A 26,955-nucleotide genomic window follows, 5' to 3' on the forward strand; every position below is an offset into this window, starting at 1 on the left:
CCAGGAACAGTGTGCTGGGGCACCCCCACCCTACTCCGATATAGAGGTAGTCTTTGCACACTGGTTTACAATTCCAATCAATATTTGAAATGGGATGTGTCCTATGGAAACAGATGGATGAATCTATTCCATCTGGCCCATGGACTTTTATCGGCCTGCTGATATGAGAAAATAAAGTTACAGCAGCATTAAATGTTTTTACTATAAATCTACTGTAATTCTATTTTTATGGGTGTCGACTACCAGTCATGGTGTGTCAGTTCAGGTCAAACACAATAATTAGTCTTGGAAAGGTAAAACATTTGTTTAAGGATGATCGGTCCATTATCAGAATGAGGTCACACAGAGACATATGAAATCATATGCATTCATCATTGTCCGTGTTTCAGCGCATCGAAAGTTCAGATTATTAAAAAACTTCTTACATACATAAGTGTCAGAAACGGACAGTTTTAACTGCACCTAATTGTGTAAGAGAACCACACAGCATAAACATGGCAATAAGTGAATCAAAATCTTTATTCGTTACATTGGGTTACATTCAATATCCAATGAGTTTGTTTTCGACACGCATATAATAAGACCAATACAAACAAGCAGATTTTGTGCCTTTCCTAACGGAGGGACAGATGAACAAAATATACTTTCACACCCTCAGTGTGTACACATCTTCCAACTTCATACAAGTTGATACCTTCAACATTTACAGAATAAATGAGTGGTTTCTGAGGAACGGGATAAAAATCGAATTCAATTCACGTGGCACCATCGAGATTGTAGAATATTTGCAGAGCACAATGGCAGGCTAGAGTATCAATTCAATTGAGAATTTAAATTCATTGAGGCCATTTGAAAATCAGCAATAGGTTAGACATTCCATATTCAAAACAGTTAACACTAGTAAATGGACAGCAAAAGTCATGCCTGAAGTGACATTTTACTGGCCTGGTCACAGATCAGGTTGTGCTGGAAAGCACAAACTCTTGAAGTTGCTAACAACCCTAGGAGTTGGCTATACAGCACAAACAGATCTGGGACCAGACTAACATTTTACTGCATTATTGATCCTCAAACACAGGACTTGTCAATTGCCAATAAGCAAGTAACCGGAAATGACAGTAATATTATTCTGGAGAAATATAAATAACTCAAGTGAGCCTTTAGCTTCCCCAGATACAGTAAGGTTTCAATAGTTTAGTACAATTCATCTTTTCCTTAACAGTCAAGAAAATGGAAATCATTCCAAAATTAAACACAAAATTAGCCATTCATGGAACGAAAGTGGAGGAAACCTTATTTCCTGAAAATATAAATGGCTCGGGTGGATCACCACGGCAAATATCATGCAAAAGAAATATAGTTCCGGATTATTTTCCATATTGTAAAAAAATAATAATAACGTATAAAATCTGTGTTTTAGACAGACCCAGTTACATACATGGGGGGTATGAACAGGACACCAGTAGTAGCCATCCAACCCTTAATAGATAATTTTTTAAAACTGTTTCAGCCCTGTTATGTTGTCTGGAATAAAATGAAGCACAAATAAAGACACTAATTGGTGAAAAAAAGAGAAGAGAAGTACAACCTCTGCCACGACACACTAGTGATTTAATGCTCTGAATTTGGTTTTAGGCTGGACATAAAACAAAAAGATTATGGACACAACATGGTGGTATGTATCAGGTTCTCTAGTCTGTGATGTCACATCTGGAATGGGATGTTAAACACAGTACTCATGACAAATCATTTTTTAAATCACCAAAGACGATCATTTTTCCAACTGACTATCAAAGTGAAACTCACCCTTAATATCACCAATCAAAATGTATTTTTCATATATTTTTAATTTGATATGGAAAGAAATAAACCAAGTGAATGTTTTTTTTATCCAAACCAAAATATATATATATATATATATATCCTGAATTCTACCATCAGATGCAGTGAATGTGAAATGCCACAGGTTTAAAAGTGAATAATGCCTAAAACGAGGTCAGTTGGTTGGGAGTGCATTGAGTACAAGGACCACGGTCGCATTCATTAGGGCACATCGTAGCAAAACACTGTACAACGGAAAACAAAACAAACGTTTCTCATTGGACTGATTGGAAGTTCTGGTTGACCCTCCCTTCTCATTCAGTTCGTTTAGTTCGCCTGTTTTGTAGCTTATGAACACAACCCAGATGCCGATGAGTATAAAAAGGCTCAATCTACCTGAGATTTTAAGTAAAAGTACATTTCCACACTCTCTCGCTAACTGGCACAAGTGTGTATGTGGGAAGAGAAAACTAAGTCACTAGGTAAGTCAAAAATGACCATTGACTGAAGTGAGATTTGAGTTCTGTAAATAAAAAATGTAATGTCCTTTTTTTTTTTTTTTTAGATAAAAGTACATTTTTCTGATGTTTTGACCGGTCTATTTCGCTCCAGACCAACATAACAACAACAAACACGACGTTAGATATGGTAAAATGCAAAGACCAATGCGTTTCATAGAAAAGCAAACAGAAGAACTGGACTTCAAAAACCACAGTGATACGGCTGTGGGAACTGGTAACAGGCATAGAGTGGAAGCCATTTTGAGTGCCGACGGCAATCTATTTGCCACGTCACAAGTCTAAAATCACTGAATATGTTCCCTCTGATGACAGTCTGAAGCCTCGCAGCCAGGTGAGGTGAGTGCCCCAACCACAACCCATCAAAGAGTCCTACAATTTGTCGTGAGTCTAGCAGTGGAGGCTGCTGAGGGGAGGACGGCTCACAATAAAGGCTGAAACGGTGCAAATGGAATGGCTTCAAACACCTGGAAACCATGTGTTTGATATTTTTGATACCATTCCAGCTATTCCACTCCAGTCATTACCACGAGCCAGTCCTCCCCAATTAAGGTGCCACCAACCTCCTGTGAAGTCCAGACAGAAATACAGTAAGTGGCAAATAAGCAGTGTTGTGGCGCAGGGTGGGGAAAAACTAAGATGGTCAGGTGCTGTGGCTGCGGTGAGTCAGCATAGAAATAAAAATAAATTGTTGAATCGCAACTTGCTCATAATATACATAACAAACAAAAAAACATTTGTTATATAGAATCTTTGCAGTCCTTGTGTCAGTCTCTCTCTGTGTGGGGGAGTGAGGTGAAAGGTGAAAGTTCACCGGTTGAGGCTGCGCTCCTCTACCTCCTGGAAGAGAGAGGTGTAGAACTCGGGCTCCAGCTGCTTGTTGCGGTAGCGGTTCACCACCTCAGTGATCTTCTGTTTCCGACGCACGTGCGGTGGGTTGTACGAGTCACTCTCCAGTCGCTTCCGCCGGCACGCGTTGATCACCGTCTGTCTCACCAGGAACCCTTAGAGGAGAAAGAGAGGACCAATGGCTCAGGACTTTGGAGCTAGGTCAAGTGACTCACACACACATTTGGTAGGTGTGAAGAAGACAGACACACAGTGCCACTCGTCACTGTGATGGCTAACACACACACACACACACACACACACACACACACAAGCACCCCATCACTCCCACACTTTTTGTCTCTCTCACCTAGTGACCTTCTGCTGACCACCATGCCATCCACCAGGGGGACGACCATGCTGAACTTGCCCAGGGCCCCGTGCAGGCGGATCCGGAACAGGCCAGTCCTCAGAGGGTGGATGAAGATCACCTGCACATCCTGACCTGATGACGTGGGCCTGAAAGGAGGATGGAAGGGTTGGACATGCATAGAGAGATAGGCAGATAGGAAGAGGAGGGAGAGCAGAAAGGTGGAAGTAGAACAGAGCAGATATGATACGCTGTCTCCGCTGCAGAGGAGCTATGAGCACCTCTTACCAGTCTGCTTTATGGAGGTCAGCCACCATCCAGCTGGCCTGGCTTTGTTCCTGTACTGTCTCTAGTTCAACCGTGCATTGCCTTGCTCCTGTATTCTGTTCTATATGCTGCCCTGGCAAGACCTAGTCCAGGCCACTGACCTACACTGCTTTGTCTCCTCAGCTGAATGAACATCACGGATAATCATACAGCCGGAAATAACTTTTGGATATCAGAGCCGTACGACCAGGAATACAACTTTCCCGAATTGGATCCTTTGTTCGTACCCCCCCAGGGAAATTGAACGGAGGTATATCCGACTCAGGAGGCGTGCACACCAGTCGCCACTTCTGAGTATATTCACTCTCCGGACAATAAAGTAGACAAGCTCAGGGCGAGTATCTCCTTCCAGAGAGACATCAGGGACTGTAACATCCTCTGTTTCACATAATCATGGCTCTCTCTTGAGATATACTGTCCCTGTCCATAGAGCCAGCTGGGTTCTCAGTACATCGCACAGACTGGAATACAGAACTCTCCGGAAAGATGAAAGGCGGGGGTGTATGTTTCATGATTAACCAGTTGATTGTGATAACATACAGAAACAAAAGTGCTATTGTTCACCTGACCTAGAATACCTCAATCAAATACCGACCCTATTACCTCCCAAGAGAAATGTCTTAGGTTATAGTCACAGCCGTGTATATTCCGTTCAAGCCGATACCACGACAGCCCTCAAGGAACTTCACTGGACTTTATTCAAATCACATATCATGAGGCCGCATTTATTGTAGATGGGGATTTTAACAAAGCAAATTTGAGGAAAACACAACTGAAGTTCTATCAACACATTGACTGTAGTACTCGTTCTGGTAAAATACTTGACCACCGCTACTCCCACTTTCAAAATGCCCACAAGGACCTCCCGCGCCCTCCTGTCGGCAAATCAGATCACGATTCCATTTTGCTCCTCTCTTGCTATAGGCAGAAACAAACAAGAAGTACCCGTGCTAAGGTCTATTCAACGCTGATCTGACCAATCGGAATCCATGCTTCAAGATTGTTTTGATCATGCAGACTGGGATATGTTCCAGGTAGCCTCTGGGAATAACATTGATGTATACATGGACACGGTGACTGAGTTCATCAGGAAGTGTATAGGGGATGTTGTTCCCACTGTGACTTTTAAAACCTGCCCAAACCACAATCCGTGGATAGATGGCAGCATTCGCACAAAACTGAAAGAGCAAACCATCGTATTTAACCATGGCAAGGTGACTGGTTATATGGTCAAATACAAACAATGTAGTTATTCCCTCTAAGGCGATCAAACAGGTAAAATGTCAGTATAGAGACAAAGTGGAGTCACAATTCAACAGCTCAGACACAAGACGTGTGTGGCAGGGTCTACAGACAATCACGGATTACAAAGGGAAACCAGCCACGTCGCGGACACCAACATCTTGCTCCCAGACAAGGCTGCCAGCCGAGACAGCATCCTTAGCCGTGTCCTCAGAGCATGCGCAGAACAGCTGGCTCGAGTGTTTATGGATATATTAAATCTCTCCTTATCTCAGTCTGCTGTCCCCACTTCCTTCAAGATGTCCACCATTGTTCCTGTACCCAAGAAAGCACAAGGTAACTGAACTAAATGACTATCGCCCCATAGCACTCACTTCTGTCATCTTGAAGTGCTTTGAGAGACTAGTCAAGGATCATATCACCTCTACCTTACCTTACCTCATGTCAGGCTGTATCACCGCCTGGTACGGCAACTGTGATCCCCAGTGATGCGTTGGGCAGACTGCACCGCCTACAACCGCAGGGCTCTCCAGAGGGTGGTGCAGTCTGCCCAACGCATCACTGGGGATCACCGGCTTCTATGTCAAGGCCATCACAAGCCGGCTACCACACGGTTACTCAGCCCTGCACCTGAGAGGCTTCTGCCCTATATACATAGACTAACTGGCCACTTTAATAATGTTTACATACTGCTTTACTCATCTCATGTATTCTATTCTACAGTAATTTAGTTTACATATTTCTTAATTCCAATCTTTTACTTTTAGATTTGTGTGTGTTGTGAATTGTTAGATATTACTGCACTGTTGGAGCTAGGAACACAAGCACTTCACTACACCCGCAATAACATCTGCTAAATATGTGTATGTGAGCAATAAAATGCAGCAAACAAATATGTAGGGTCATAAGCTTGATGTAGTCATTGCATGCTATGAATATGGGACCAAATACTAAACCTTTGACTACTTTAATACACTATAAGTGGATTTGTCCAAATAATTATGACACATGGGGGGGACTAAATACATAGTGCTTTGTTTCTAAAAAAGTAAAACAGATATGTTTGAAAATACCCTTGAACTGAAGGTCAGATTCTGTACTGTCGCATTATAGAAAACATTTGATCTCAAATCCAAAATGCTGGAGTATAGAGCCAAATGTAAAGTTTTAGCTTCACCGTCCAAATAAATAAACTCAGAGTGTACTTTACCCTCGAGCCACACTGATCTTGCGGGCTCACGTGAGACATTATATATATATATCACACACACACTGCTCAAAAAAATAAAGGGAACACTAAAATAACACATCCTAGATCTGAATGAATTAAATATTCTTATTAAATACTTTTTTCTTTACATAGTTAATGTGCCGACAACAAAATCACACAAAAATTATCAATGGAAATCAAATGTATCAACCCATGGAGGTCTGGATTTGGAGTCACACTCAAAATTAAAGTGGAAAACCACACTACAGGCTGATCCAAATTTGATGTAATGTCCTTAAAACAAGTCAAAATGAGGCTCAGTAGTGTGTGTGCCCTCCACGTGCCTGTATGACCTCCCTACAATGCCTGGGCATGCTCCTGATGAGGTGGCGGATGGTCTCCTGAGGGATCTCCTCCCAGACCTGGACTAAAGCATCCGCCAACTCCTGGACAGTCTGTGGTGCAACGTGGCGTTGGTGGATGGAGCGAGATATGATGTCCCAGATGTGCTCAATTGGATTCAGGTCTGGGGAACGGGCGGGCCAGTCCATAGCATCAATGCCTTCCTCTTGCAGGAACTGCTGACACACTCCAGCCACATGAGGTCTAGCATGGTCTTGCATTAGGAGGAACCCAGAGCCAACCGCACCAGCATATGGTCTCACAAGGGGTCTGAGGATCTCATCTGTGAAGAGCACAGGGCGCCAGTGGCAAATGCCAAACGTCCTGCATGGTGTTGGGCTGTAAGCACAACCCCCACCTGTGGACGTCGGGCCCTCATACCACCCTCATGGAGTCTGTTTCTGACCGTTTGAGCAGACACATGCACATTTGTGGCCTGCTGGAGGTCATTTTGCAGGGCTCTGGCAGTGCTCCTCCTTCAACAAAGGCAGAGGTAGCGGTCCTGCTGCTGGGTTGTTGCCCTCCTACACGTCTCCTGATGTACTGGCCTGTCTCCTGGTAGCGCCTCCATGCTCTGGACACTACGCTGACAGACACAGCAAACCTTCTTGCCACAGCTCGCATTGATGTGCCATCCTGGATGAGCTGCACTACAACTGGTGTGGGTTGTAGACTCCGTCTCATGCTACCACTAGAGTGAAAGCACCGCCAGCATTCAAAAGTGACCAAAACATCAGCCAGGAAGCATAGGAACTGAGAAGTGGTCTCCACCTGCAGAACCAATCCTGGGGGTGTCTTGCTAATTGCCTATAATTTCCACCTGTTGTCTATTCCATTTGCACAACAGCATGTGAAATGTATTGTCAATCAGTGTTGCTTCCTAAGTGGACAGTTTTATTTCACAGAAGTGTGATTGACTTGGAGTTACATTGTGCTGTTTATTGTTCCCGTAATTTTTTTGAGCAGTGCATATATGACTGGAGTAAAGGACAACTGTCTGGTCTTGGTGGTGGCATACTCTGAGCTTCTACCTGGCAAAACAGAAGAGGACAGAGCACCTTTAGGAGGTCTATCTTTTCTAGGAGTTTTTCCTTGTCATTATCGCCTTCGCCTGCTCGTTTGAGGGTTTAATCACCCATTTATATTGAACCATTAGGTCCAGTTTCCAGATGCCTTGACTAAAATGCATGCTTAGAGAAGAATCTCCATTTAAAAAGTTTCATGTTTTATTATGTATTAGTATTGATGGATAGGGAGTGATTTGAGACAGGCTGTCAGTGTTGACTAGTGATGGATAGGGAGTGATTTGAGACAGGCGGTCAGTGTTGACCAGTGATGGATAGGGAGTGATTTGAGACAGGCGGTCAGTGTTGACCAGTGATGGATAGGGAGTGATTTGAGACAGGCTGTCAGTGTTGACCAGTGATGGATAGGATTTCAGACAGGCTGATTTGAGATGGATAGGGAGTGATTTCAGACAGGCTGTCAGTGTTGACCAGTGATGGATAGGGAGTGATTTCAGACAGGCTGTCAGTGTTGACCAGTGATGGATAGGGAGTGATTTCAGACAGGCTGTCAGTGTTGACCAGTGATGGATAGGGAGTGATTTCAGACAGGCTGTCAGTGTTGACCAGTGATGGATAGGGAGTGATTTGAGACAGGCTGTCAGTGTTGACCAGTGATGGATAGGGAGTGATTTGAGACAGGCTGTCAGTGTTGACCAGTGATGGATAGGGAGTGATTTGAGACAGGCTGTCAGTGTTGACCAGTGATGGATAGGGAGTGATTTGAGACAGGCTGTCAGTGTTGACTAGTGATGGATAGGGAGTGATTTGAGACAGGCTGTCAGTGTTGACTAGTGATGGATAGGGAGTGATTTGAGACAGGCTGTCAGTGTTGACTAGTGATGGATAGGGAGTGATTTGAGACAGGCTGTCAGTGTTGACTAGTGATGGATAGGGAGTGATTTGAGACAGGCTGTCAGTGTTGACTAGTGATGGATAGGGAGTGATTTGAGACAGGCTGTCAGTGTTGACTAGTGATGGATAGGGAGTGATTTGAGACAGGCTGTCAGTGTTGACTAGTGATGGATAGGGAGTGATTTGAGACAGGCTGTCAGTGTTGACTAGTGATGGATAGGGAGTGATTTGAGATAGGCTGTCAGTGTTGACTAGTGATGGATAGGGAGTGATTTGAGACAGGCTGTCAGTGTTGACTAGTGATGGATAGGGAGTGATTTGAGACAGGCTGTCAGTGTTGACTGGTGATGGATAGGGAGTCGGCAGTGCAGTAACCTTGTGGATGTGCTACTGTTGGCCGTGGTCTCCACTCCAGTGCTCGTCTCTACCAGCAGGTCAGCCAGAGGAAAGTTATCTACAACACAGGAATTCGACATACATGGCAGTTCAAACTTCTCGTTGCACACAACTTATCAAGGTGCAGGGAAATCAGTCATTTCAGAAATATGAAGACATTCCTCCAGAAAAATAAACATTTAACAACTCATTAAGAGTTGTATCTGATAGTAAAATGTCTGTAAGGACATGTCTGTAGTTAAAATGTCTGTAAGGACATGTCTGTAGTTAAAATGTCTGTAAGGACATGTCTGTAGTTAAAATGTCTGTAAGGACATGTCTGTAGTTAAAATTTCTAAAATATCTGTAAGGACATGTCTGTAGTTTCTACAGATCTGATACACTGTTTCTACCAATAGTACAAATATCTCATGACTAGATAAGACTTGAGTTCCGCTGGATTTCATAAAGAACCAAAATGGCAGCCAAAAGAGGCCAGTGTCAGCGTGAAGCAGCAGGAAGGTAGCCTACCGATATCGTCGTAGCGCTCCACCCAGACCACCAGTACTTTGGTCTCAGGGCCCATTAGAGGGATAGTCCTGCCAGGAGGCATCTTCTTAGACTTCACCGTGGGACTCTAAGGGACAGACAATAGTGGAAATCACGTGAACAAGCTAGAACAAAGAAAACTACAGGCTAAATTCCTCCTTAAAGCAGCTTTAAGGCCTCAACACAGTTGTATTTAAACCTTTGCATAGCGATCACCATTCGCTAACCACAGCCATGTAAGTCTCGAGTCCCTGAAGGCAAGAATGAAAACCAGAAGTGCTTTAGCCCTCCAGACATGAATTGAAAATCCCCGGGGTAGGATTTGGGTTTAGGTCACTGATCAGGTCGGTCGGTCTGAGGAAAATAATACTAGTATACTGTTCACATGTAGACACTGGTACGGTGCTGGAGAGAGCGCTAACGATGTTAAAGTGCTATAATAGTCTGCGGTGTGTCTTACCCTCTGCCCAGGGGCCACGTTGTCAGAGTGGTTGGGGAAGAGGTCCAGTGTGAGGTTGGACTGTTTCAGCAGGCTGGGCAGCAGGTCCATCTGAGAGTCTGGCTCTCCCGTAGGGAAACTGTTCTCTGATGACTCCGCTACAGAAACAAAACAAAGACAAGTCTACAACCCAAACTGCACCCACTCCAGGTCACTCCTCAACATCTATAACTAGTAGAAATGATAAAATAACCTACTTTTTCATATAACTGCCCCTTTTCTGGCCTGCAAATTGCATTTGACGAACAAATCGGTCCTAAAAGTAAACTGTACAGCACTCTGCTGAATTTTGAAATCACGATGTGGCCCGCCTCGAGACAAGATGATGCCCACCCTGCCTTATGTAATGCCAGTTCCATAGCGTTTCTTATTAGACAGGTTCAGGTAGTCCTTCCGTGTATTAGTATGTTCTCTCTGTTAAGTGCCTAATGAATACCACCCTGCTTAATGGCTACCTAATGAATACCACCCTGCTTAATGGCTACCTAATACAATTACAACGCTCCACAACACTATCTAATATAATTACAACGCTCTAGAAAAGAAAGAAGATTTGTAGAACAAATTAGGGGAAATCCATAAAGACACACAGTGGGGATTTCCTTACAGAGAACAGCAGCTTTGGGATCCATGAGAAACAAAGAGAAAGATGAGGAGAGAATAGAAAAAGTGAAGGCTTAAAAAGGAGAGATGAAGAATGTACTGTAGAGAAAATAAGACAGGAGGATTGGAAACTGGGATGAGGAGTGAGAGAAAAGTAATGAGAAGTGAAGATGGGAGAGGGATGAGGCCCACCGGTGGACTCTGTGAGCGAGGGAACGACGAAGGCAATTTCGGTCAAGGCGTCTGCATAGTACAGCACCCGCTTCTCTCCGTTGAACACGCCCCCACCCGTGTCTCCCAGGGTGACCATGTCATCTGTGAGGACAGAGAACAACTTCCTTACTACTGTATAAAAATAAATAAAAATAAAAAAATATATATATTAATGATTTGGCACGATAATGTGAAAAAAGTATAGAAGGGGTAGGGCTGGTTGGGTGGGGTCTACCTCCCACCTGGTGGGTTGCTGTCTACATTATTGTTGTTGTTCTTGTTGATGGACCAGCTGGTGTAGACACTGCCTGTCCAGCCCGGGTGCTGCCCCACCTCCACGGGCCAGCCCAGCGACAGCAGGAACTCCAGGAAGTGGTGCTGCACGTTGGAGCTAGACTCCACGTTCCTCAGGATCTGGTATGGGACAGAGTGATAGAGACAGACAGACCCCCATCTTGACATATTCAAATTTCTACACACTTGGCAAAACCAACAGAATAAATTACCTGATATGAACTGGATAATATTAGGGAGCATTTTGCATCAGACTATGGGTAATATCAGTGATCAATTCAGATAGTAACTCCCCTTTAACCCCATTGATTGCCCTCCCCTTTAACCCCGTTGATTGCCCTCCCCTTTAACCCCGTTGATTGCCCTCCCCTTTAACCCCGTTGATTGCCCTCCCCTTTAACCCCGTTGATTGCCCTCCCCTTAACCACGATGACCAGTCACCTCCTGGCTGCTCTTCTGGCCAGCCTTCATGTAGAAGAGGAAGACTGTGTCACAGGGCCGGCAGGGCAGCAGGTCCAGGAAGCTCATGTCATCAAAGAAGCCAGGCAACCCAGAGTCCAGTGCAATCAGGTGGGGAGGTAGGCGACTGTTGCCAGGCTCCTGGAGGGCAGGAAACAAAGTTAAATGTGATTGGCTGGTTTAAATCAGGTGATTTAAGGGCCAGTTTAACTGCGCTATTAGTTTGACTATATTTTGCTACCATCTGATAACCCATGTCATCAAATGATCTATACAGGGTTTCAACTTAATTACATCTTGCAGGGTTGATTGCATGCTTTCCTGCTAATACTTTCAAGGATCCTTGAAGTAATCACTTATCTAACAGGATTGGATAGGTGAAAGCAAAAGGTTCCACTACATGCATGTCACGTACCTTTTCTGTTTCAATCCCTTCAAAACCGACCCATTCTTTCCTCTCCCCTTCCTTGACTTGTTCCCCTCCACTCTTCCCTCTCCTTTCCTTTCCCCTCCCCCTTCCCTTTCCTCTCCCCTCCCCATCCCCCTTCCTCTCCCTCCACATCCCCTCCACCCCTCTTGTTCCCCTCCACCGCCTTATTTCCCTCGACTCTTCCCTCTCTCGCCTTGTTCTCCTCCACTCTTCCCCCTCCTTTCCTACCCCTCACCCCCCCCCCCTGCCTTCTATTCCCACAGTACCTTGAGAGCCTCCAGCGACAGGAAGCCAAAGTGCGACAGGAAAAGGCGGGCGGTCTGGAACTCTTGAGAGGGCGGTGGGGGCTTGCAGTCCGTCAGCGGGTCTGGGAAGCTCTTCTTGCACCAGCGCTCCTCGCTGCTGTGCTCCAGTGTTGTTTCATACTCAGTCTGCTTGGCCATCACACCACACAGCTTGTTGTGCTGCATCTCCAGCTGAGAAGCAAAGAGAGAGAGGGCAGAAAGAGAGAGAGGGGGGGGGGCAGAGAGAGAGGGGGCAGGATGATGTTGCCTATTGACATTTGGGAAGGTCAGTTTTCTTTATGTGTCTCCTCTCAAAATGGTGGTTAAGAGAGGGTAAGCACTGATCCAAGATCTGTGTCAAAGGACATATGAGCTGCCTGGAGTGGGATCCTGTGGTGTAGTTCATTCTGAACAAGAACTTATTGTAGCAGTAGAAAATAGTATTAGTAGAGGGCCTCCCGGGTGGCGCAGTGGTCTAGGGCACAGCATTGCAGTACTAGCTGTGCCACCAGAGACTGTGGGGACGCGCCCAGGCTCTGTCGCAGCCGGCCGCGCCCGGGAGGTCCGTGTGGCGACGCAAAATTGGCCTAGCGTCGTCCGGGTTAGGGAGGGTTTGGCCGGTAGGGATATCCTTGTCTCATCGCGCACTAGCGACTCCTATGGCGGGCTGGGCGCAGTGCACGCTAACCAAGGTCGCCAGGTGCACTGTGTTTCCTTCCTCCGACACATTGGTGCGGCTGGCTTCCGTGTTGGATGCGCGCTGTGGGTTGTGTTTCGGAGGGAGGACGCATGGCTTTCGACCGTCGTCTCTCCCTAGCCCATACGGGAGTTGTAGCGATGAGACAAGATAGTAATTACTAACAATTGGATACCACGAAATTGGGGAGAAAAGGGGGTAAAAAAAGAAAATAGTAGTAGTCATGGTTGAAGGCCATACCATACAAGATCACTCCCAGGACAAATAAGGCATTTGAGTTGTGCTAGCGAGTCCCATTGCATAATTACATATACCCAATCACATCAAACCACACACCCAATCCCCTCATCAAAACCACCCCTGAAACACCCACACACCTAACATGAACAAATCTTCACAAAACCCTCATACTCCCACAAAACCAATACAGTGCACACCCAATCCCTAGGCCCCAAACTTAAACAACTAACATCAAAACCGCTCTTTCCCAGCATGAATTATATGTATTAGTGAAACATGTCCCATTTGTGTGAGGACAACTCCCGCCCAGATCACTGTCCTCCAGCGTTGTACGTGTTACGAAGAGTTCGGCTTGTCAGTTGAGAAACATTGCATTCCACAAAGCATTTTCAGATAGACACCGATTCATTGACGTGGAGTTCACTGAGAATAACAGTCTAAAGTCAGACTACATTTTACATTTAAAGTTAGCCTACATTTTGTTTATCATTTATATGCTAGTTGTACAAAGTGCCCCATCTGGGCCATATTCCTTAAGCTGACCTTGGATCCATTTTTTGATTTATTCATTAATAACAGGGGGACCAGATCCTAGATACCCATTTTGAGGCGCTTTGTAAACCCTGGCTGATGAGAACACTACCTCTACTCTGCAATACAATCTTCATTAGGGCAATGGAGACAATTATTCTAACATGGACGGACCACCGATGCTAACCTACCTCCTCATCTACAATATCGTGCAGGTCTGGAATGCTTAGGTCCGCTTTCACAAATGGAATTTTGTCCACTTCTTCAGGGAAGGGTCTGTGTTTGACGTTGAACCGGATCCCCACATCATTTTTGGGAGTGGGCCGGCTCTCTGGGACAAACACCTGCTACAGAGAGAAGAGAGGGGAAGAGAAAGGAGAGATGAGAGAGACTTATGAGAGACACATACCCCTGAGAAAGGAGCTGGGAAGACTCAACAAGAAACATGAGCTGACATCTGATCAGTTAGCATGGTTAAAAGCTCTACAATGAATATCAATGCCCTGACGCAGACATGTTTTCACCAAACAGGTCTGGGACCAATATCAGGAATCATTGTTCATTTTGAATGAGAATATTGCACTACTTGACATTACTAGTGTCTCATTAAAGCTATGTGAAAAAAGCTGCTTTATAACAATGGAGTTGCTAGTTAAATTAGATGTTAATGTAAACCTGGACACTAATAGAAATGTAGTGACCATATCACCATAACGAATCTAAAGGGTTATCTACCGTGTGTTACCTTGTGGCTGGCGCGGGCCTCCCTGGGCTGATGGAAGAGCTGCATAATGATCTACCGTGTGTTACCTTGTGGCTGGCGCGGGCCTCCCTGGGCTGATGGAAGAGCTGCCTAATGATCTACCGTGTGTTACCTTGTGGCTGGCGCGGGCCTCCCTGGGCTGATGGAAGAGCTGCATGGTCCAGGCGTGTCTCCCAGACATCCCCCTGATCAACATGGTCACGGACGGACAGGGATCTGACAGACAGACACACACAGGGCAACCAGGTCAAAAGGGTCTTTCTCATTCGACACCATACAGAAGAACGACTTTGTTTTTTGTTGCTAAAAGTTGAAACATTTTTAAGTTGCATGCTCTAATGAAAACCACCCAAGACTCATTCTTATTAGCCATCAGTCTGGTATCAGTGAACATGTTGAGAACTGATAACAGGTGGGAGGATAACAGAGCAGAGCATGTTGAGGATAACTGAGAGCATGTTGAGGATAACTGAGAGCATGTTGAGGATAACTGAGAGCATGTTGAGGATAACTGACTCTGTTCGTTGCCCATCGGCTGTTCCAGCATGGCCAGGATGACAGAGTTGTCCAGGACAAAGTAGCGGAAGTTCTTGTGACTGGTGGAGGTCAGCCTGGAGTACTTGATCAGGGTGTCCTCGTTCAGCAGGCTGCAGGGGGAGGCGGGGCCACTAGGCGACGGGAACGCCCCCAGGACTTGCATTATACTGTCAGGGAGCGCAAAGAGAGGGTTTCCACTAGTTACCACAGCCACAAAGTAAAAATTAGCTAAATCATTAAAAATGTAGGAAACAAAAATGTGCTTTTTGGTCTTAATTTAAGGGTTAGGTGTAAGGTTATCAGTGTGGTTAATCTTAGGTTTGAAATCACATTAAGAAGAGAAACTAGAAATAGGCGGGGTTTAAGACTCTGTGGCTACTAGTGACTCCAGAGGTGCAGTACTGACAGGGAGAGTAAAGAGAGGATGAGGAGTGACTTCCTAGCTACTGGGAGGAGGACGGCTCGTAATAAATGGCCAGAACGGAGCCAATGGAATGGCATCAAACACTTGGAAACCATGAGTTTGATACCATTCCACGAATTCCGTTCCTGTCATTACCACGAGCCTGTCCTCCCCAATTAAGGTGCCGCCAACATCCTGTGTTCCAGAGGTACAGTGCATTGGAAAGATAGAAAGGATATACGAGGCAGAAATCCCCACTATAATACATTTCAAACACTGAATAGTACATGAATAAACATGTAAACCCTGAATAAAGTGGATTAGTCAACGTATTTTGTAATTAGACATAAATACTTCAGGTAAAATGGTTGCAAACAATTAAAAGCTACGGCCTGATTGGTATATACATTTTTGGACTTAAATGATTGATAGTCGTTGATCGTGGGACAATAAGACAATTAAATGCCTCGTGAGCTTAGTTCAACTCTTTCGCTCAGCAGAACCCCAAAAATAAAAGGTTGTTTTACTCCATTGTTTGCCAACAATGTATTTGTAAACGAACACAGTATAGCTTCTAAAACATCTTATTTTCTTCAGTCCCATCCTTCAGCTGATTACCAAAACAAGTGGTAGGTTGACCGACTCCTTTAAAGAGAGAGACTTTAAACGGAGTAAAAGGTTTCAATTTCCCCATGTCCTTATAACGCCTCATATCTTTAACCTTTGTTCTGTTACATCACATAGTCCTTGGCGATGTTCTCAAAACGTTCCACTGACTACACCTGTTCCATGTATTGGTTCACCAAGACCAGTGTATATATAAAGGGGACTGAGCCTAATAGACTACATTAGTTCTGAAGAGGCATCGTTTCAGAATGAGGGATGCTGTAGCTCTACTGGTGTTGCTGTTCTGTCTGGGGAATGGAGAGAGTGGAGGGGTCAGAGAGAATGACATTACTCAACAGGGTCAGAGTGAAGGGGGAGAGAGATGTTGAACAGTACCAACGAGCCGGACATCTGGACTGAGCTGAAGGAGCGGAGAGACATGGTGGTGGATCTGAGGAACATGGGGACCAGACTGACAGCCAGTGAGAGCCATGTGGAGGACCAGAGTGTAGAGCTGAGGGTCACTAATAATGAACTGCAGGCCTCCCGAGTGGCGCAGTGGTCTAAGGCACTGCATCACAGTGCTAGCTGTGCCACTAGACATCCTGGTTCGAGTCGAGGCTCTATCGCAGTCGGCCTCGACCGGAAGACCCATGTGGCGGCGCACAATTGGCCGAGCGTCGACCCGGGTTAGGGGAGGGTTTGGCCGGCAGGGATGTCCTTGTCCAATCGCGCACTAGCGACTCCTGTGGCGGGCCGGGCGCATGCACGCTGACACAGTCGCCAGGTGTACGGTGTTTCCTCCGACACATTGGTGCGGCTGGCTTCCGGGTTAAGAGGGCATTGTGTCTAGAAGCAGTGCAGCTTGGTTGAGTTGAGTTGAGTTTCGGAGGACGCACGACTCTTGACCTTCGCCTCTCCAAAATCCCTAAGGGAGTTGCAGCGAAGGGACAAGATTGTAACTACCAAATTGGATACCACGAAAAATAGGGAGAAAAAGGGTAATAAAAATAAATCAAACAAATAATAGGAAAAAAACTAACAAACAAACAAATTTAGATGAACTGCAGTTCCACAAGAACAAGGTGGAGGAACTGGATAGAGAGAACACAGGTATAGTGAGGCAGCTACTTACTTTAGAACTGTGATTTAAGATTAGGAAAACAGTCGTGTGTTGAATTCATGAAAACTGTTTCCAGAGCGACAGCCAGGTGGAGGAACTGAAGAGACAATGCATGTATGAACAACACCCTGTAAAGCCTTTTAATCTATGAACTAGATTATAAACGTCTACACTCTGTTTGTGATTAATATATTGTGATACTAGTAATCGATGTCACTAATACTAGGTAGGCCCAGAGGCAGTGGGTAGGCCTATGTAAATGTGACGTGACTAGAATTGTTTTATGATTTTAATTATCCCCCATGTAGCATATTTAAACAATGATCAATATGGTTCTGTATCTTTCAGCCTTTGGGGTAAGGTGTATAATCAAACAATCTGGTGTATAATGTGAAGGTACAGTGCATTTGGAAAGTATTCAGACCCCTTGACATTTACACATTTTGTTACATTACAGCCTTATTCTAAAATGTATCAGCATTTTTTTTCATCAATCCACACACACACACCTTATTCAGAACCTTTGCTATGAGACTCGAAATTGAGCAATCGGGGGAGAAGGTCATTGGTCAGGGATATGATGTCACAGGAAGGCCATAAAGATCATCAAGAACAACAACCACCCGAGCCACTGCCTGTTCACCCCGCTATCATCCAGAAGGCGAGGTCAGTACAGGTGCATCAAAGCTGGGACCGAGAGACTGAAAAACAGCTTTTATCTCAAGGCCATCAGACTGTTAAACAGCCACCACTAACATTGAGTGGCTGCTGCCAACACACTGACTCAACTCCAGCCACTTTAATAATGGGGATTGATGGGAAATGTAAAATATATCACTAGCCACTTTAAACAATGCTACCTAATATAATGTTTACATACCCTACATTATTCATCTCATATGTATACGTATATACTGCACTCAATACCATCTACTGTATCTTGCCTATGCCGCTCTGTACAATCACTCATTCATATATCTTTATGTACATATTCTTTATCCCCTTACACTTGTGTCTATAAGGTAGTAGTTTTGGAATTGTTAGCTAGATTACTTGTTGGTTATTACTACATTGTCGGAACTAGAAGCACAAGCATTTCTCTACACTCGCATTAACATCTGCTAACCATGTGTATGTGACAAATAAAATTTGATTTGACCAAGAACCCAATGGTCACTGACAGAGCTCCAGAGTTCCTCTGTGGAGATGGGAGAACCTTCCAGAAGGACAACCATCTCTGCAGCACTCCACCAATCAGGCATTTATGGTAGAGTGGCCATGACTGTCTGCATGGAAACAAGATTCTCTGGTCTGATGAAACCAGGATTGAACTCTTTGGCCTGAATGCCAAGTGTCACATCTGGAGGAAACCTGGCACTATCCCTACGGTGAATCATGGTGGTGGCAGCATCATGCTGTGGGGATGTTTTTCAGTGGCAGGGACTGGGAGACTAGTCAGGATCGAGGGAAAGATGAACAGAGCAAAGTACAGAAAGATCCTTGATAAAAATAAAAATAACACTTGCTCCAGAGCGCTCAGGACCTCAGGCTGTGACAAAGGTTCACCTTCCAACAGGATAACAACTCTAAGCACACAGCCAAGACAGCGCAGAAGTGGCTTCGGGACAAGTCTCTGAATGTCCTTGAGTGACCCAGCCAGAGCCCGGACATAAACTCGATCGAACATCTCTGGAGAGACCTGAAAATAGCTGTGCAGCGACGCTTCTCATCAAACCTGACAGAGCTTGAGAGGATCTGCAGAGAAGAATGGGAGAAACTCCCCAAATACAGGTGTGACAAGCTTTTAGCATCATACCCAAGAAGACTCAAGGCTGTAATCGCAGCCAAAGGTGCTCCAACAAAGTACTGAGTAAAGGGTCTGAATAGTTACGTAAATATACTTTCAGTTTTGTATTTATAAATTAGTAAACACTTCTAAAGACCTGTTGTTGCTTTGTCGTCATTATGGGGTAGGGTGTGTAGATTTAAATCAATGTTTTTTCCCCCTCAATTTTAGAATAAGGCTGTCAGGTAAAGAAATGTGGAAAAAGTCAAGGGGTCTGAATACTTTCCAAATGCACTGTATACACCCCTTCAAATGAGTGGATTCAGCTATTTCAGCACATTGCTGAAAGGTATATCAAATGGAGCACACAGCCATGCTGTCTCCATAGACAAACATTGGCAGTAGAATGGCCTTACTGAAGAGCTCAGTGACTTTTAATGTGGCACCGTCATAGGGATGACACCTTTCCAACAAGTCAGTTTGTCAAATTTCTGCCCTGCTACAGCTGCCCCAATCAACTGTAAGTGCTGTTATTGTGAAGTGGAAATGTCGAGGAGCAATAACGGCTTAGCCGCAAAGTGGAAGGCCAACACATGCTCGCAGAACGGGACCGCAGAGTGCTGAAGAGTGTAAATATAGTTTGTCTGTGGTTGCAACACTCACTACAGAGTTCCAAACTGCTTCTGGAAGCAACATCAGCACAATAACTGTTTGTCAGGAGCTTCATGAAATGGGTTTCCATGGCTGAGCTGCTGCACACAAGCCTAAGATCATGTAATGCCAAGCATCAACTGGAGTGGTGTAACCAAAAAATAAATGCATAGTGCAAACTAACGCTTGGTGGAGGAGGAATAATGGTTTGTGGTTGTTTTTCATGGTTCGGGCTTGGCCCCTTACTTCCAGTGAAGGGAAATCTTAATACTACAGAATACAATGACATTCTAGACAATTCTGTACCTCCAACTTTGTGGCAACAGGTTGGGGAAGGCCCTTTCTTGTTTCAGCATGACAATGCACCCATGCACAAAGCAAGGTCCAAACAGAAATGGTTTGTTTTGCGATCAGTGTGGAAGAGCCCTGACCTCAATCCCATCGAACACCTTTGGGAAGAATTGGAACGCTGACAGCGAGCCAGGCCTAATCGCCCAACATCAGTAACCGACCTCACTAATGCTAGAGTCTGAATGGAAACAAATCCCCTCAGCAACGTTCCAACATTCAGTGGAAAGCCTTAGAAGAGTGGAAGCTGTTATAGCGGCAAAGAGGGGAACAATTCCATATTAATGCCCATGATTTTGTAATGAGATATTTGACAAGCAGGTGTCCACATACTTTTGGTCATGTAGTGTGTGTGTGTGTGTGTGTGGTAGAGCGCTCAGGACCTCAGACTGAGGCATACATGCATAATCCAGCTCGCCCACCCCAGTCCTGAGCACTCTACCACACACACACACACACACACACACACACACACACACACACACACACACACACGAGTGATGGGGAATATACCAGGGCAGTCAATGAATGCATTCAACTCAAATCATAATGAAAAACAATTGTCAATACCTTCAAACCATGAACTGAATTTCAATGAATTCTCTTAACTGTTGAAATGGAATTGCCCTAAACCCCTCTACTGTGGATTGAATTGTGATTTACCACCACCTGCTGGTGTACTATGGTATTACCATAAAGTCCCTCCAAAGTGTTAACCTACACCTTTGCATATGGATCCCTGATCACAGTCAATATCAAGGACTAGTAAATATGTATGGAACTCAGAGATGCAAAGCAGAGTTCTTATTCTGCTATGCATAATGCAAAGAACAAACATCTTCCAAATAATTGATTCTCAGGAGGAAGGGCCTCGATCCTTCCATTGCCATTTTGTACCTTTTCACTAAAGGTGCATCTTCCATATTTTATAGTGAGTGGATCAATGTATCACTGAATTACCACGACATCCAGGTTCCAATAGGTGTGGAGACTGCATTACCACGATATTCATGTGTGTGGATTGTGCATACAGCCCAACAAGATGTAAATAGGCATGGATACTGCATACAGCCAGTGGTATAAAGTCCTTAAGTACTACTTGAGTACTTTTTTGGGGTATTTTTGACAACTTTTACTTCAAAACATTCCCGAGAGAAAATGATGTACTTTTTACTACATTTTCTCTGACACCCAAAAGTATTCATTTTTAATGCTTACAAGGACAGTAAAATTGCATAATTCACACACTTACCAAGAGAACATCCCTGGTCATCCCTACTGCCTCTGATCTGGACTCACTAAACACATGCTTCATTTGTAACTGATGTCTGAGTCTTGGAGTTTGCCCCTGGCTATCTGTAAATAACATTTAAAAGGGCAAATTGTGCTTTCTGGTTTGCCTAAAAAAAGGAATTTTAAATTATATACACTTCTACTTTTGATACTTAAGTATATTTGGGCAATTACATTTACTTGTTATACTTTTTTTCCCTCAATTTTACCTTTATTTAACCAGGCAAGTCAGTTAAGAACAAATTCTTATTTTCAATGACGGCCTAGGAACAGTGGGTTAACTGCCTGTTCAGGGGCAGAACGACAGATTTGTACCTTGTCAGCTCGGGGGTTTGAACTTGCAACCTTCTGGTTCCTAGTCCAACTCTCTAACCACTAGGCTACCCTGCCGCCCCTTGTTATACTTAAGTGGATACTGCATGATGCCCAACAAGGTATAAATAGGTGTGGATACTGCATATAACCCAATGGCTTTGACGAAGTAAGACATTTGCGAACAAAGTTATTGTAAACAAAAACTGTATAGCTCCAAAACATGGTTAAAACTATAATTTCGACCTCAGAGGTCCACAAAAACAAGATGCAGGACGGCCATTTTGTAGTTTAGCTAAAGGGGCAATATGCTGTTTAAACAACAAAGCAGTGCAACCATAACTTTTGGTGAACAGCTAATGAATGGGGCCTGAGAAAAGAAATCACTCTCAAATTCATAAAACAGAGCTTTGGATGCAAGGACTGACCATCCATAAAACCCAAACACGTTTTAAGCATGTTTTGAGGCTCTACAGAAAGTAGTCCCTGTACTTAAACCCATCAAAATTTAGGGCAGCCAGTTTTTGAGAGCAAAAGCAACACGATTGCAGTTGTCCATTGGTATATATTTCCACAAATCTGCAGTAGCAAAGATGATCTACATACTGACCAGGGAAGAGCCCATTCTGTTATCGACAGGAAACTGTGACAGACCAATCAGGACTCATCTCTCGGCATGTCCAATCACCCCGTATATCTCAGCCAATCATGACTAGCTAGGAAGGATCCTTTCTATCTCCCTGTATAGCAGATTCCTTTCTCCTTGGTTAAACTAGGCTCATCATTTAATAACATTTATATATTTATGGATCCCATACAAGTTTGTAATTAAGGCACATGAAAGTTCTCATGTTCAAGAAGGCATTTATGGGGGGAAAAAATAAGAATTTGTAAGAATACAAAATAATTCTAATGGCCCTACTGTGAAGTAGGAACTGGCATCAAACGCCTCAAAACTTGTAACATATCATTAAGTCCAAAAACAGATGTACCAATCACAGATTGCCCATTAAAGAGAGCACCAAAAGGTAATGCAGCTTAATAATAATAATCTTTCCCTACAGAACCATTATTCCTCTCAGGTGGCCTCACCATGACAGGGTGGCCTCAGCAGCATCCTTCACCCTCATGGAGGCCGGGTTGTGCTCCTTGTCCCCTTTGTAACGCACTTCCTGGTCACCCGTCTTGGACTTGCTGCCCGATATGCCCAGTTCCACGATCTCCAGGACCTCTATCAAACAGTCCTGCAACAAAACACTATGTCATTGCATGGCACAAAAGTCACCTGGTGAGTTTAGAGTGTTCACATAAATCAGAGAGAACACAAAAAATTCAGATTAAATCACGCAATGATGTCAAACGGAGGATTTGTGACTATTTGAACGATTAATGATTCAAAGGGAAGATATGACCTACACTTTTCAAAATTCAAGAAAAGGTTGATATTTGCTTCTTTAGCGATAAACCGTGTGAAGTCTAAAAGGTGGCCATGCATAAATATGGCAGCCTCCATGCACTACCACAAATGCCTTGTTTTCTAAGTTTGCTGTATTGCAGCTTGCTCTCCGTTACTCTTTTGCATCTGCATTAGCACGTGAACTGTAGTTCACAGACGCAAGCAATTTCAAACAACTAAACAGTAGATGGAGCTGATTTCTTCCATCTTTATGTACCTTGGTCATTCTCAGATGGACAGTAGGGACACAGATTAAGCCTCGTCCTGGACCAAAACACACTCAAAACCAATAAAGAAGGAAATAGCAACCTGAGTAATTGTGGATCAAATGCCTTTGAATAATTTGTTATTAAGATGGCTTTTTAGTCCAGTAGCCCACTGGGCTTAATCTGGGAGACCATCCCCAGTAGTAGTCCAGCTGGAATGTGTTGTGGTCCCTTCTACCTTTTCATTGAGCATGTCAGGGTGTTCTGTCAGCCACACACACAGACACTGGAAGGCTGCCACAATCATAGAGTGGAGGTCTCTGGAGTGGAGGGGGGCAGGCCGGCTGCACTGGTACACGATGTAACCACACACCGAGCTGACCGCACGTTTACGGTCTGCAGACTCCACACTCGTCCTCACCTGAGGAGGAGGGAGAGCCAGCAGTGTTTAATGAACGACAACTGAAAGGTCTGTTGTAGAATCTCCTGGCTCTTACTCATCTCCATTGCAGTGTTCATTATCATAGCCTTTCCCCATAGTTGTCTGGCCACCTCATACTGTTTGTGGTTTCCATGACAATTACTAACATGGGAAAGGAAAGAAATGCCGGCTTTGTTGTCCACCATCACCTTACAATGTAGGGTTTTAAATTTCCTTTAAAATGGACAATGTAGGGATCGTTGATAGGACCCCAAGTGGGCATATGGAGCAAAAACGGTGGGTTTAAAACGTTGCAAGCCTAATGAACAGGACCATGGGGCTTTACCTTGGCCAGGCCGGCTAGCAGCTCCAGAGCGGCCAGGGAGATGCTCATGTCAGGCCTCCACTGGGAGTTGAGCCTCTGGGTGACAAGGTGGATGCTGCGGATCAGCAAGCCGGCCGCTGCATCTGTATGGAGAGCTAGGGATATGACCCCCCAGAAGAAAACGCCATACCACGCCATGTCACACAACCACGAGCAGAGAAGGAGAGCTGGGGTTAGTAACTACTGGACCAGGCAGAGCACGTCCAATAAGCATCAGCTACACACAAAGCAATCGGCATGACGACAGTACTATATGAGCAGTCCTTATGAGGTTGGATATTATGGATGTATTAGGTCAAATACCATGTTCAATTAATTGAAAAATCCTCATTAGAAGACAAGACATTTTTCAATTCATGAAATGGCCCCAGCCATTTGTTGCCAATAGAATGGTAGCCAAAACTAGGACAATTTAACCAAACATGCATGTTCATCTCATGTTCATTAAAAAAAAATTAAAAAGTGTTTCACTTGTCTTTCAGAAACTTAAGAGGTTAAGATGAAGGAAAAGGCAAAACTTCAAGTTAAAAAAAACATGTTTCTGTTTGAAATGAACTTGTCTGAGAAAACCAAGAGACTGCAGTACAGTTGCTGCACACAAGTGGAAGCCTGCATTTAGTTGATGTTCAGCATAGCCATGCATTAGTTATTATGAAAGACATTTGCAGCCAGTCAGTGGGTATAACTTGTGTCTGAATATCAATTGTATTCTCCCCTTGCCTCCTCCTCCACAAAACACATTGGAATCTCAGATTTCTGCTCCAGTGTTCTTTGAGAAGGTGACATGAGGAATCAAGGAACCACAGAGATTCACTCCAGGTCTAGGCTCATATTCCAGCTTAAATAAAACAACATGCAAAGGCTGTATACACTAATGCATGCAGTTAAGATATTTATGCACAAGTTGCACATGCTGTATAGCGAGAAGAGTTAGCAAGTGACAGACACACGACCGTCTGCATTCTGATAATATAAGTATCACTGAAACGACACAGCATCACTGCAAATATGAAAATAATAATGTATTTTTGGGAATCACCTTTACCCAATGTCATACATGTCCACAATACTACTAAAGCATGACTGACAGGAATACAAAAATAAATGAAGACAGTCAACATTCAAAACTATTATAGAAACATTACTGTAAAAGTCTAGCTCAGGGGAATTCAACCTTGGGTCCGCGAAGGTACTGTATGGTGGTCCACAAAAATATAATCATATTTTTATGAATATCTCTAGCAGAAATCAGATTTTGAATTACATACCTCCTTGTTTCTCAATTCATAATATTGAGCAAATTCCACTCACTGGAGTGTCTGACGTAGGCTTTGAAAAAGCACCCACTAATAGGTTACCACAGGCTCCCGAGTGGCGCAGCGGTCTAACGCACTGCATCTCAGACGTCACTAGAATCCAGGCTGTATCACAACCGGCCATGATCGGGACTCCCATAGGGTGGCACACAATTGGCCCAGCGATGTCTGTAGGCCGTCATTGTAAATAAGAATTTGTTCTTAACCGACTTGCCTAATAAAAGGTTACATTTAAATAGTGCTGCTGGTAAGGTGTCTTGACTTGGACATACATGTTTGCCAACACATGGCTAAACTTTGTTTAACCAGCTAAACAGCAGCTCTTCTAGCTAATAGGCTGTTAGAGTTACACTTCCTCTTCCTGTTATAATGTAGAGGTGTCAAAATAATGAAAAGATGTCTACCAAATTTATTTTATTATTTATGTTGATTACTTTTTGTCAGTATCTTTAAACCATTAAATGATTTTCAATTATTTAGCGGAACTGTGTGGAAATGGAATTGGCCTAAACCCCTCTACTGTGGACTGAATTGTGTGGAAGTGTTTTTACACCACCATCACTGTATTACCATAAAGTCCTCCCCATCACCCTGTTGACCTCCACCTCTGCATAGGAATCCCTGGTAACAGTCAATGTGGGGATTCTATTAATGCCCCAAGCCTGCCCTGGGTGAACCTGGTTAGCGTTGATTGCATTCGTTTTGGAACCGGGCTACCTACAGGGCATGAGCCAGGTGCCCCGTTTTGGAACCGGGCTACCTACAGGGCATGAGCCAGGTGCCCCGTTTTGGAACCGGGCTAACTACAGGGCATGAGCCAGGTGCCCCGTTTTGGAACCGGGCTACCTACAGGGCATGAGCCAGGTGCCCCGTTTTGGAACCGGGCTACTTTACAGGGCATGAGCCAGGTGCCCCGTTTTGGAACCGGGCTACTTTACAGGGCATGGAGCCAGGTGCCCCGTTTTGGAACCAGGCTACCTACAGGGCATGGAGCCAGGTGCCCCGTTTTGGAACCAGGCTACCTACAGGGCATGGAGCCAGGTGCCCCATTTTGGAATCAGGCTAACTACAGGGCATGGAGCCAGGTGCCCCATTTTGGAACCAGGCTAACTACAGGGCATGGAGCCAGGTGCCCCATTTTGGAACCAGGCTAACTACAGGGCATGAGCCAGGTGCCCCGTTTTGGCTGATGGTGAAGTCGGCTCAAAACAAAGGTGACGTAGGTTAAGCACGTGGAGTAATGAGAAAGATTCTGTGTTTTCGCACCAGACGCAAGAGTTCTTTTAATAAAAAAAATACTTACTCTGCCTTCCCAGTGAAAACTCATTTGAAAAATCAAACATACAGTAGAAGTCAAAAGTTGACACACCTACTACTTTTTCTCTATTATTATTATTATTATTATTATGCTCTACATTGTAAAATAACAGTGAAGACATCAAAACTAATGAAATAACACATATGGAATCACCTAGTAATCAAAATATATTAAACTTAAAAATATATATATATATATATTTTCAGATTCTTCAAAGTAG

At 44.2% G+C, this 26,955-nt stretch overlaps 1 protein-coding gene across 1 annotated transcript in view; it reads right to left on the bottom strand.

Annotated features, from left to right (window-relative positions):
- Nucleotides 1-501: 501 nt before the first annotated feature.
- LOC115143994 (ral GTPase-activating protein subunit beta-like) overlaps nucleotides 502-26,955 on the bottom strand; it is a 56,508-nt gene continuing 30,054 nt past the window's right edge. Inside the window, 15 exon segments of the mRNA XM_029684586.2 lie at nucleotides 502-3,343; nucleotides 3,538-3,686; nucleotides 9,013-9,091; nucleotides 9,544-9,649; nucleotides 10,022-10,158; nucleotides 10,856-10,978; nucleotides 11,119-11,290; nucleotides 11,612-11,770; nucleotides 12,326-12,535; nucleotides 14,003-14,158; nucleotides 14,687-14,790; nucleotides 15,091-15,278; nucleotides 22,726-22,877; nucleotides 23,534-23,716; nucleotides 24,063-24,196. Coding sequence (XP_029540446.2) covers nucleotides 3,150-3,343; nucleotides 3,538-3,686; nucleotides 9,013-9,091; nucleotides 9,544-9,649; nucleotides 10,022-10,158; nucleotides 10,856-10,978; nucleotides 11,119-11,290; nucleotides 11,612-11,770; nucleotides 12,326-12,535; nucleotides 14,003-14,158; nucleotides 14,687-14,790; nucleotides 15,091-15,278; nucleotides 22,726-22,877; nucleotides 23,534-23,716; nucleotides 24,063-24,196 — 2,246 coding nt within the window. The 3' untranslated portion in view covers nucleotides 502-3,149.

This window comes from Oncorhynchus nerka, linkage group LG2 (genome assembly GCF_034236695.1).
Source record: "Oncorhynchus nerka isolate Pitt River linkage group LG2, Oner_Uvic_2.0, whole genome shotgun sequence".
Taxonomy (NCBI): domain Eukaryota; kingdom Metazoa; phylum Chordata; class Actinopteri; order Salmoniformes; family Salmonidae; genus Oncorhynchus; species Oncorhynchus nerka.